Source organism: Cygnus olor, chromosome Z, assembly GCF_009769625.2.
Source record: "Cygnus olor isolate bCygOlo1 chromosome Z, bCygOlo1.pri.v2, whole genome shotgun sequence".
Lineage (NCBI taxonomy): Eukaryota > Metazoa > Chordata > Aves > Anseriformes > Anatidae > Cygnus > Cygnus olor.
This window is the reverse complement of record NC_049198.1, coordinates 2,280,575-2,293,016: the sequence shown is the minus strand read 5'-3', so window position 1 is coordinate 2,293,016 and position 12,442 is coordinate 2,280,575. Positions and strand designations below refer to the sequence as shown.

Sequence of the window (12,442 nt, the reverse complement as noted above, 5' to 3'; positions counted from 1 at the left end):
GGTGTTAACCCAAGTTTTTTACATTCCTTAGCAGCACTATTAAAAAAAAATACACCCCAATCCTTACACAAATGAGCCTCTCTAAGGAAAAACTGTGCCCCACTCCTTCCCCTCCACCAAAATCTGGACCAAGAACACGTCTGAAGCAGCTCGGGCTGCAAAACCCAAGCCCATGCAGCCATCCGCGAGCAGCAGCACCTTGTTTTCTCCTGCAAGGAGACCATTAAATATCCATCCACAGGAGGAATTCACCACGTGCAGCTTTTACACACCCCAGCCCAGCTCCTCCACATAAACACTTTTTAAGCTGGCAACAGGGAAAAATAAATTTGATTACACATGACTCTCGAAGGAGCCGTGTATTTCTGAGATGCAAATTAGCAGGAGAAATGCCCAAGAGAAGAGTGGAAGAGCTTTGCTATAGTCACAGAAGCACGTGTCATGGAGGGAGGAAGGAATTTTGAGGAGCACTCACAATTAGCTCTAAGTCAACCTTTCACTGCAGATGGGGACTTTATGCAGCATCCTATATTCAGAAGTGGAAAAAGGGCCAGTGAGCTGTATTTGCCTTTATTTTTTAGTGGTTTCTCTAAGATCAACCCATCTATAGGGAATGCAAAATCCTCTCCTTTAGGAATATGTTTCCTGCCACTATGTCATTTGAAGGAACTGCTCCTGGCTTTTCTACAGTTCCTCCTAGACCAGAATTCACCCAGTGTATTATACCCCAAACCCCATGTGCTGGTCTGTGCAACTGCTGGCCTCAAGATACGACCCAGCAAGGAGCTGTGTGCTTCAGCTGGTCAAGTGCCAGCTCTTCCTTCCTCGTACACAGAATAAAAAGGGGAATTGGCAGAAAGACTGAGCAGGTCCAGCACAGTCTGTCTTTCTCTTGATGAGCACTGTACGGATTTAAAGCAAGCTCTTAGAGCTGGTTGTTCATTTCTGCAACCCGCAGCTCATTCTCCTACAGCCACAGTGAGAACATCGTGCTGGAGATCCTTAAAAAACACCGTGCCGGAGACCCCTAAAGAGCTCTTGCAGTGTAACATCAGGGTTTTCCCCTTCCAGCCAGCAACTTCACTTTGCTTTACAAGGTCAAGTCAAAGATCAGACTTAAAACCTTCACAGCCGCGTTTAACCAACAGGGAGACACTTGGGCAATGATCCTAAAGCTCCTGCCATGCTTCTGCTCCAGCAGGCCGCGCAGAGGTACTAATGAAACTCAGCAGGGCTTCCCTCAGCCACAAACAGCATGTCTGGCAAGTGCAACAAAAATAGCACATTTAGAGCCTAAAAACTGGATGGACTAAGTGCCAGAAAAAGCTACTGCTAGAGGTATGCTCTTGGCGAGGGTTGAATGTATGTCCTTTCCATCTCTAATTTCTTTTGGTTGGTTTATTTTTCTCCCCAATTCTTTTAAGGAGACGCAGATAGCAAAAAGGGGGTGTTATTGCTGTCAGATGGTTTAGTATGATGTTATCCTCGGTAACGTATGTTCCTTGCATTGCAATATTTGTTACGGGGACAGGGAGAGAAGAAGGATCTGAAATGCACGTTTGCACTACAGAAGAAAAAAATCCCTTACAAACCTATCTCAGAAGCTGGTTTTCCAAGGATCAGCAGGACACAAGAATTAATCTAACAGCCAAGCTGCAATTTGGGTACAGATAGAGCAGGAGGACACGACACACACATGTTTTGAGAGGAGCCTAGCAGGTTTGGGTCACTCTGTATGTCACAGGGAGAAAAGGTAGGAGGCAGACACGTAGGGATTTAGAGCCTGGGAAGGACATGGATTGCAGAGCAGGGCAAGAGCTTGGAGGACACAACCTTGCTATGGCCAGCCAGCACTAAGTACAAGCACCCCGCTCACCTTCAGACTGTTGTATGCAAAATCTTCATGGTCCGAAGCCATTTCGGTCTTCGTCTCAATTACCTGCAGGGGTTAAAGAGAGAAATTGGTATTAAAGAGCAGCCAGAGGAACTGAACTGGCTGAACCAGCCAGCTCAGCAAGAATAATGTTATTAATTGGCATTAGATGGAGTCCCAGCTCCACGTAGCAGGGGCTGGGGCTGCTTGGGGAGAAAATGGTTTCATCTCTTGTTAATATCTTGATAACTGTGGCTTATTGCAGCTTTCAAAGAATGACAGTCGCTGGTGGGATCAGTCGTCACCAAAGCAGCTGAAAGACAGGTTTTTAATCTGTCTCTGCAGCAAGAACGAGAGGCTGGGGAAGTTTCCCATTTCACACATTCCCTGCAAGCTGCTAGAGAGGATCAGTGGGAATATCTGGTGATCCAAGTGAATAATTGCCGCTGAGGATTTTGTTGAGTCTCCTGTGTATCTGTTGACAAATGCAATAGATCTCACACTGAAGATAAATAAAATAATTGCCAAACAAAGCACCAGAAGCCCTGGATACTTCAATTATGCAACCAAGAGTGATGGCACTTGCGTACTGTTTCATATAACAGCCATTTATTGCTTCAGGACCCCATAGGCACAGCCATCATCTCCCCACACATTGCCCTATAACAAAGCACAGAGCTCTGGTTACAGATGGCAGGGGAAAACCTTCACACAAACTGCCATTAAAAGCTCCCTCCGTGCCATAAATTAGCTCGTTAATTTTCTAGAGAGATGAATTTTCAGATTTCAGTGACAAGTCAGGATCGAGTCCTGCCTCTCAGTTACCATCAGGCTGTCAGTAATAGCAATTTTGTTTGGTTTAAATGGCTTGCAGGCAAACTACCCAAAATATAGAAAGAGCTTTGTTTCCATAGGGGAGGAAGAACATATCAAAGGCAGCCCCCTGTCCTGCAATACAGAGGAAAGGAAAAATACACTCTGCTAGCAGCTATCTTGCTATTTCTGATTTATTGTACTATTTTAGCCTGCAATGAATCCCTGCCAGATGTGGTCACAAAAGCCACAGGAACTGGGATTTGAAACGTGTTTTGGGTTTCCACTGCCTCCCGAAGAACCCTTTGGAATGCTTTCCGTTCTATCTTTAGGCTCACTTGAGATACTGTCCTAAATGTGTTATAAGCATTTTGTCAGAAAAAAAGCTGTTCTCCCATCTAATTGTCATCAGCTGCCAAAAAAAAAAGTTCCTCTCCATTTCCCTGATGGATTCTCTGCCTCTTACCGTGACCTTGGTGCTCCCAAAACTCAGCTCCTACATCGTGTGTCCTCAGGCAACCAAGGAGAGCCAGTTATAAACCTGAACTATTCCTACCAATTAAAAGGCATCTCTTACCTGGGCTTTCTTGCTTTCTTGCTCCTTCTTCTCCAGCTGGGTTTGCAGCTTCTTCCTCTCCTGCTCGAGCTCCCTCACTCGCTTCTGTAGCTTTAGGAAGAGGCTCATGTCCATGGCTGCTTTATCCGTCCCAGCCTCCTGAAGAAGAAACCCTCTTTAAACAACTATTTTTAATGTCCCAGTCAACCCATTTTAATAAATTATTGATTATTGAATGTCCGTTAGATAAGCTGGTTGCTTGAGGCCATAGTTAAAAAGATAAATACTTGTCTAGAAGGGGTTCAGGCATTTTTAATTAGCGGGCATTTTTTGTTTGGTTGGTTTTTAATTGGCTTCACCAAGAACATTTAATATTAGAGCATGGCCAATACTGCTTGCTTGGGTATCATGCCAAAACCTAAAGCCACGGTTTATAAGATAAGGTTGACTTCACCAAATGCTCTCAGAGCTCCTCAGAAACACGAAAGTAACAGAAGAGCAGCCAGCAAAAGGAGCAGGGATGTCTGCAGGTGTGGTACATGGGACGCAGAATATCACCCTTCTTCCATGTGTCTCTTTTCCATAAATGTTCTCAAGTCATGAAAGCGGAGTTTAAAATCAGCTTATTCTAGAAAACGTAAGCTAAGCATTTTTCCTTTTTCCATCTGATTCTTGACGGCCAGGGAATAATTTATGCTGCTCTTTTTCTGCATTAAGAGATTGCTGCTTACGGAAACCGTGCTGGCCAGCAAAGCATCCATAAAGATGCATTGGAATGAAAATGCTCAGGGCAAAGGGGCAATCAATTTCAGTAGCTTCGTGAAGAAGGATCACTGTAGAGATGTTTCCATCAATGCTAGTGTTAACCACACGTAGAGCTTTCTGCTTTGATGAATTTTTGTCAGTCTTTACGCTGGTATGGGCAAAATAAGGTACGTCATTATTTTTAGAGCCCTGTTTAGGTCTGACCTCACAAACGAGCAAGCATTTTATATAGCACTGCAACCCAGCCATCTCTCTCACAGCTAACAATTTATTTCAGGACTCGCCTCCTCCCACCATTTTGCCCCATTTACTGTACCTCCACCTGCTGCATTACATCCTCGGTGTCTCCTATCTCAGAGGTGGAGATCGATGGATAATTAGAGTCAGACTCCAAGCTGCTCTGGTTGGATGGGTTTCTCCTGTGCCCCGGTGCTTGCTGTCAAGGAGCGATACGGATACACAACGCCTTCAGTGTTTAAGGAAGGATTCCTCACAAAGCACTGTTTCTTAGAGCAAATATTTGTGTACAGTAAGGTTACCTTCAAAACAGGCTCAACTGTCTATTTTCTAATTTCTGGTTCCTGTGTCCTACCATAACACTCATATTAACACACAGGCAAATGTTAAAATAAAATATAAAGGGATACAGAAGCTCACTTTAAAAATCCTGCATGAACTACAGGCTGCTCATGACACCAGATGCCTGTTAAGTGAGAACATGCAAAGCTGAGCTCAAGATTGTTCTGTTCACAATCCCCCGTGGGGTTCCCTTTACATGCTCAGCCTTCCACCTAACCCAGCAGCACTCTAACCATCAGCTCATTTTCAGCAGTTCTCCTAAAACTTCAGCAAAGCCAAATCTAAAAATGCTGCCTTTTGAAATTCTCATGCCTTGCTTTTGTTTTTTTCAAATTCAACACCCACTTGGCACGTGAACATCACTGAAACGAAATGCAAAACAAGATGCAGGTGCCAGCTTTTGCTGTGATTCACTGGTTTCTCCATATTGTTAACAGAAAGTGTAAAAAGATCAACATCCTATTGCAAGACACACGCATGGTTTGGCTTCAGCGTGGATATTTGGTCTTAGAAACCTCAAGCCCAAACTATACAACAATGTCAGCTCTGCCACGTGTTTTGGGGATGAGTGAGCCACGTTATCCAAGCACCAACACGATGGCCAGGACAGAAGAGAATAATTTCAGCTTCATTACCTTTATAATGGTCATTTCGTCCCGCAAGTTGTCATATCTCTGCTCCAGCCTCGAATACTCTTTTATCAGGTTCTGGTAACGAGACCTCTCCTCCTCCAGCTCTTTCTTCATCTGCATATTTTCCTCAGCTGTGCTTCTTGCAAGTTCATCTTCAAAATAAGAAACAACAACAGTAAATCGTGCTCTTCATCTCTGAAAGGAACTTCTTGTAAACATGTGCAATAACATTGACTAATTAACAAAACGCTCTCTGCCAAGAACTTTTAAAATACACACAAGCATTTGTTAATACTTAAAGACTTATCATTTAAATCCTGTTCCTTGCTATTTGGAACAGCTCTGGCTCTTCTGCAAGGCTCAGCCATGCCACCTCCAGCTCCCACAGGCTGGTCATAAACCCACTTGCAAACAGACTGGCACAGTACAGAAATATATTGATGTTTAAGAAGTGCCTTTGGTGCTCGCTGCATTTAAAGACTTCTCTGCCTGCTTCCCACCACCAGGTTGGATGTAGGAGCAAATCAACAGCAGCATCTTTTTTCTCGTGTAATCATCAACCGCTTACCATGGTAAGGCTGCGGGCTTAAGACTATTTTATATTAAAATGCATTTCTTTGTTGAAAAACTCCCCTTTGGAAGCAAATCTACTCCTCTCCCCTTTTTGAGAAACCAGGCAAGTTTAAGTCCATGAAAAACAGCGAGAAGAGAGACACCAGCATCTAACAGATGGCACCGTTTTTACTGAACACATAGGAGCCCAAAGTAAGCCTAAGCCAGAAGCATGAATGCTCCCTTTCCTGCTCTGCTGGGATCAAGTTGAGGTCCCTAATCATTTTCAGTTTCATTATCCATTTCAAAATACTCAACCTCCACACAGCAGAAAGGTCAGGCTTCTCCCTAGGAGCACTTCATTTCATGCACCCGATCGAAACCCCAGGTATTGGGGGTGATGAGGTTCGTCTGTGCCCACGCTTGTCAAAAACGTACTGGAAAGCTTCAGACAGCCGCTGCCTAACTCTGAACGGTGCCTTCTACATCCAGAGAAGCACGCACAGAAACCACCAAGCCATAAACCTTTCTTCTTACCTTCAGACTGGCACAGGATTCTGCTGTTAAGCTCCTCTTTCTCCTGCTTCAGGAGGGCGTTTTCTTCTTCCAGGTCGGAGATACGCTGCGGAACAAGGCAAAAATTACTGCTTGCACATGGGCCAGCTTGCATCCGTATTACAAGATTAAAGTCACTTTACACCACTGCAGAAGCTCCAGGTCAGTGAGGCATGGTGTGTGCTTTGTGTATCAACTATTAACACCACCAATTGCCTAGCAAAAAGTAATGAAAACTGGAACTGAATCCTGCTAAACAGTTTGTTTGTGTGTTTTTTTTTTTCCTTTTTTTACTACTTCTTTATTTAAAATGAAGGGAAACGATGCCACTTGTCACATAACAGCAACACTGGGCTGAGGCTGACAACAACCTATGCTGTAATTTTGTTCATCCTCACGAATTTTGATGGATTCACTAGTGTCATTTCGAGACACAAAAGCATTACCAAGTGGGACACGCTGCTGCAGTTAAGCAGGATGATTCTGGTGCTGTCAGGAACGAGAACAAGCTGACACCCCATTGTAACGCCATCCCCACGCCTGCTCCATCATATCACATAGCCACAGCTACACAAAGCAGAGGAATCTTGAGATGCCAGCGATAAACAATGCTGTAGACACCATAATAAAAGTTTTCATTGCCCGCAAATAATAATTTTGCTGTCACCAGTAGATAAATTATATAGGCAGCCTAGCTGGCACGCATCCCTAGCGCAGACTTCTGTCTTCTACACAAGCATGCTCAGATCAAGGTATTTTATCAAACATTTATATGTCAGATACGTCGTAATGGTGAAGGTAAAAACACAAACTATTTTGATGTAAATCATGCCTGAGGCAGTCATATCAATGCACAGAAACTGGAAGATCCCACTGCCTCTTTCTCTCTGACCCATTCATTTGTTCTGTGACTACAATCTCATGCATCTCTATGTACAGTAGGAAAGCTGCAGACTGAAAATACAACAAGAAAGTGAAGAAAAGACATTTTAAGGTATGCAAAAATCCTGTTTTTTTAAATGGTCTGAACCGAGCCGTGATTTTAATACCCTGCACCAACAACTTAACTACATCCCCTCATTCGTGTACCACTTCGAATAAATATCCTAGCAGCTGTTAGGTCAGCTTTGATGTCTTCAAGTTCAGAAGAATTCTTAAAAGAAAGAAAAAAATTGAAAACAAACATAACACAGAGAAGGAAAGGAAAACCTATGTTGCAATAGGACAGCAAAGAACTCGATTCATTTATCCCAGCAGGGAAAAGCTAAGGGATGATGGGATTATTCTGCAAGTGTTCTTTAGTAGGTGCTGATAATGAACTCTCTTATCCAGAAGACAAAGTTATGATGATCAGAAGACAAAACTGGACAAAAAGTTGGACTCTTTTTGACTGTGCTGGAAGAGCTGCACAGCTTTTCCCCAGAGCCCTGCTGCGACACTGGTGCCTTCTGCACTTTCTGCTCATGTTTCTATGTTAAACTGATCATTGAAGGTGCTTCAGATCCAACAGGATCCGTAAAGAGGTGTCTGCTTTGAAGAATTCCTGTGGAAGATGTTCAGCACTAATGATGGCTTCAGCTTTTATTTAAATGCCTATGCTGGAAGCACCTGTTTGGCTCTGATACCATCATCCTCTCCTCACAAGATGAGGTATTTAGGATTTTCCTAATAAAATTCCTGAGCAGGTTTTAAACCATCTCTCCTCCAGGGTCTGGACCTCCAGCTCTGAGATCCAGCCTTTGAGCATCACCTTTGCAACCATTCTGGTGCAGGACCACAAACCCGCTCGCCCCCTGCCTCCCACTGCCAGCAATTTCCAGGACACCTCTGGCATGAAAAGCATTTCTTTTAGCAAAGCAGTCACCGCAGCGTTTCCCTGGCAGTTTCTGAGGTCTTCCCACTGCTGAGGAACTGAAGGGAGCAATTGGAAGCTCATGTTAAAGCTGGGAGCCTGCACTCCTCTGTAGGAATGGAAACAACTGCTATGGTTTATAATTAAAGCATTTATTGACGTGGCAAACTACATAGTATTTACTCAGCCATAGGCACTTCTGCAAGAAGGGGAAGCTTTTGCTTTGTTTTTGTGCTTTTTGAAAGCATCTCCTCAGTTGTTAAAACAACATTTCTTTTGAGTGCTGGAGGGGGATTTGCTATCGAGAACAAAGAGAAGCCAGTTTTCCCCAGCTGCATCACCTTCAAAATAAAACATCCTTTCAGGCTCTAAAAGCCTGGGCTGCAGCCAGCCAACAAACTGAGCCCCGGGACAAAAAAGGATCCTTTTGCTTGGTGTCGGAGAGAAGAAAATCACTGAGTCCACACCTCCCAACGTGGGGGCAATGCACAAGCACACGTGCAAAAAGTTCCCTCAAAGGGAGGTGGTCCCTAATTCCAGATTTTTTTTCCCCACCTCAAAGCAACTCACCTTGAGGTTTTCACGAGAAAAGCAGTGTTGTGGAATAACAATTGCAGAAGGATCATTCGTTTAACTCGAGCAGTCACAAATATTTGCAGCAGGAAACTAAAGCCACACCTCAGGTGACAAGCATGGGTGTGAAGGTTTTTCAGAACGAACCTGGCCAGTGAAGTAATTCAGGGTAAAATGTGCATTTGGACTTTTTGCTTGAAAAAAACAAACCTTCCACACTGAATTCTCTTTCTCCCAGTTGAAGGATTTCTCTCCTATTTGAAGGATAGGAAATTAAGTCTCTCCCCTTCAGATCTGCAAAGCTTTCACCTGCATGACCACCTGCAAGAGACCTACGCAAGATAGGACATGACAAACACACGCACCTTTCTGAGTAGATCTTTCTCCTTCACGTAGCTGTCTTCCACCACCTTCCTCTCGCCATGGGCTTTTTCCAGCTCCAGCCGGAGGTGCTCCATCTCTTCCCGCAAGCTGACGAGCTGGTTGCCATCACCCTGCTGGCTCTGCTGATACTGCTCCAGCTCCTTCTTCAGCTTCTCCACCTCGGAGGAGTGGGCAGATGTGAGCGTAGAGAGCTGCTCGTTCAGAAGTTTGTATTCCTTGTTCTGCGGCCGGCATCCCAAAAAGGAGAAAGTAATACCATCAGCAAGATCCAGCCAAAAAATATAATCAGTCTTTTAAAGTTTTCTTTTTGAAAGGTTTCAGTAGTTTTAAAGGACCGGGCTCATGCCACTGTATGGAAGGCTCATGCCATGTGGAGGCTTAGGAAAAGTGAAGGTGAAGAAGTCAGAAGACAAAACAGTTAAAAATTACACATTTGTGACTTTTTTTTTTTCCTTTTCCTTAAAAAAATAGAATAAAATAATAAAACTCAATAGACTAGAGAATTCCTGACGTATGATTTTTAACTGGTCAGGACAAGCAACAAAGACACAGATCTTGAGCTACCTCTTCTTCCTCTTTCCAAATATTCACTGGAGTCGAGTAAGAATAAAAACTCAAGTGCAAAAAGTACTCTGCAACAGAGCCAAAGAACCGTGCAGCCTAGTTAAGAAAAGCAAACATGAAAGTAGAGAGTTTTATCTTCCAGGTCTACACAGGTTCTTCTTCTTCTGATCATCTGTACGTGCTTCAGTCCCCGTCCCACCCCTTGAGCAGAGGTGATGGAGCAAAAGCCCCTTGGCCCCTGGGAGACATCCCAGTGTACCCCCTTCTCGCTGGGATATTCTCTAGGAAAACAGATTTAATCCTTACTTGTGTGTGCGATAGTCCCTCACATGATTTAGAAACTGAATTAAGCAGGCCCAGCGTATGAGCAGTGGCTGATATATGATAATAGGTTTTAATATTTTCGGAGAAAGATCTTTTCCTCTTCAGGGGCACACCGAGCACGGTGTATCTCTATCCATGCATGAGCTAAAGAGGCAGAAATAGAAACGTTTTCTTCCACAGCTAGTCAGATAAGGGTACAACTGCAGCTCTGCGGGTTACCTGCAATGTATTTTCTTAAAAGTTAATGGGTATTTGAAAAGGTCGTGTTTATAGATTAGCAAAGACTGAAATAGGGGTAACTTCAGGGAAAATATGCTACAATAAAACTCGCTGCTGCCAGGAAACAAAATCCAACGCGCTGAAATTAAATTCTACTGCAACAATGCTCATTAGCACCTCCAAAGCATCGCAGGGAAACCTGTCATCCCTGAAACGAGGGTTAAAATTAGCTCACTGGACAGGCCGTCAGGAGTAATAATACTGAGCTGTAATGCTTTCCTGCAGAAGTTACACAGAAAATATCAAAGTACCTCCTTCAAAACCGTCTGCAGAGATTGAGGGAGACGGCAATGAGCCCCAGCCCATTATTTCTGCCTCCTTAAAATCCCCCCGTGTCTCCTTCCCTTTCTGCTGCTTTCACAGCCCTCCCCGGGAAAGCCAACCTTAACCAAAGATTAAGTCGTAATTAATTCCACCTTTAAATGAAGCACAGTCATATCAAAGAGATTTCTGGTACACAGGTGTACAGAAAACCCTATGCCCAAGTTTTTCCTCTTCTTAGCTACAGTTCTGCAAAAACCTAAGCAAGCGAGCAGGCATTTTAAACTTAAAGACTGCAGTTTAAATGTCAGACTACTGCGGTGCACACGTTGTGGCCAATTAATACAAGCAAGGAAAGCGGCCAGCAGCAATGCGAATCCCCAAGTGGCTTGACTCTGCAGTATCCCAGCCAACGCACAGTCATTTTTCATCTTCTTCATCGCAGGACCTCTCCTGTCGTACAGGGATGGGAGAGATTTAAGGCTGCAAGGAAACTGAGCGTGATGTGTGTGGGTTCCTGACACATCCTAATTGTCCAACGTGTTTCCAAGCTGCTGGCTTGGAGTTTCAAGCAACAGTTTTCCAAGTTTCCTGATTTTATCTTCCTTCTGGGCAGCTCACACAACCATTATTGCATAACTTGTGCAGCTTACTGAGCGTACTCTTCAGATGCACGGTGGAGACCCAAAATCCAAGTGGCATCCATGGTGGCACCCCACTCCTACAAATATCTGGCCAGCAGCAGGAGAAGGCTGCTACCAGCACGTTGTCCTCTCCAGACCTTGTGGGAAGACAAAAATCCATCCCAGAAATGGACAACAGAGACACAAAGAGGAAGCAGGCCCGCACCTGCCCCAGCGCGGCTCGGGACGTACCTGCTCGTCAATCTTCCTCTGAAGCTGGACCACTTTGTTCTCCATGCCAATGTTGAGCTTCTTCAGGTGCTGCGCCGAGCGGGCCTCGATCTTCAGAGCCTTCAGCTGCTGCCTGGCCTTCCTGCGCCGGTAGTAGCACTGCAGGACGATGGTGGCACCTCTGATCCGTCGGAAGCGGGTGCGGGCCAGCCAGCCGCGGGCGTACTTCTGGAGGATGGTGGCTTTGTGCTCTGCCAGGACCTTGAAAACACAGGCAATGAGAAATCAGGGGAGAAAAGGCACCCGCAAGGTCGCAGCAGTCCTCGTTTGGCTGCAACGTGGCCCTCAGCACTTCCCAAATTCCTTCAAAAGGCCTTGCCCTCCAAGTAGGAGCATCCCAGTAGGTGCTGAAGGTGATGGCTGGAGACAGTAGCTTTTATTTTGCATTCTCCTTTATACCAGGAAGGTATAAATCCCCTTCAATCCCCTGTCCTATAGGATTTCCACAGACACTGAGTCCTCTCTTAGAAGCCACCCTGCTTGAATGAGTCAAGACCCACTTGGCCTTGAAACGAGGGTATATAGGATCCTGGTTGGTGACTAGGGGACATCTGTGCTCACATACTTCATGGACCACCTAGAAATAGTGAACAGATCCACAGGACCCATAGCTAGCAAATTACCTAGCCATTACTAGATACCAACGTAGCAATAAGCATACCATACCTTCATCATCAGCTATAACTCACACCAGAACAGGTTGTGATATTTTATGAGTTCCATCTCTGCATTAAAATAATTTCTGCTGCAGATAAATGCTGCCCTGGTGGTTTTCTCATCATGCGGATAACCTTCAAACAAAACCACGGGGACCTTTCATTTCGGTCTGCAGCCAGCGTTCTTGCATGATTTGATTTCTAGAAACTTGCACCCGGTTTTGTGAGATTTCTGGCACTTGTGCATTGTATTTCTCTGCAAAATTTTACAGCAACTTTTTCAGTAGGTGGCTGTTCAACTCTCCTCCCT

General features: G+C 44.6%; 1 protein-coding gene across 2 annotated transcripts in view; it reads right to left on the bottom strand.

Moving 5' to 3' along the window:
• Positions 1-12,442, bottom strand: part of MYO5B (myosin VB) — an 87,197-nt gene that overhangs the window by 18,470 nt on the left and 56,285 nt on the right. For both annotated transcript variants that reach the window (XM_040540759.1, XM_040540758.1), the window contains exons 21-27: positions 11,438-11,677; positions 9,116-9,355; positions 6,308-6,392; positions 5,222-5,370; positions 4,324-4,443; positions 3,264-3,401; positions 1,877-1,939 (exon numbers count right to left, since the gene is read on the bottom strand). In XM_040540759.1, coding sequence (XP_040396693.1) covers positions 1,877-1,939; positions 3,264-3,401; positions 4,324-4,443; positions 5,222-5,370; positions 6,308-6,392; positions 9,116-9,355; positions 11,438-11,677 — 1,035 coding nt within the window. The remainder of the gene's footprint in view (positions 1-1,876; positions 1,940-3,263; positions 3,402-4,323; positions 4,444-5,221; positions 5,371-6,307; positions 6,393-9,115; positions 9,356-11,437; positions 11,678-12,442) is intronic.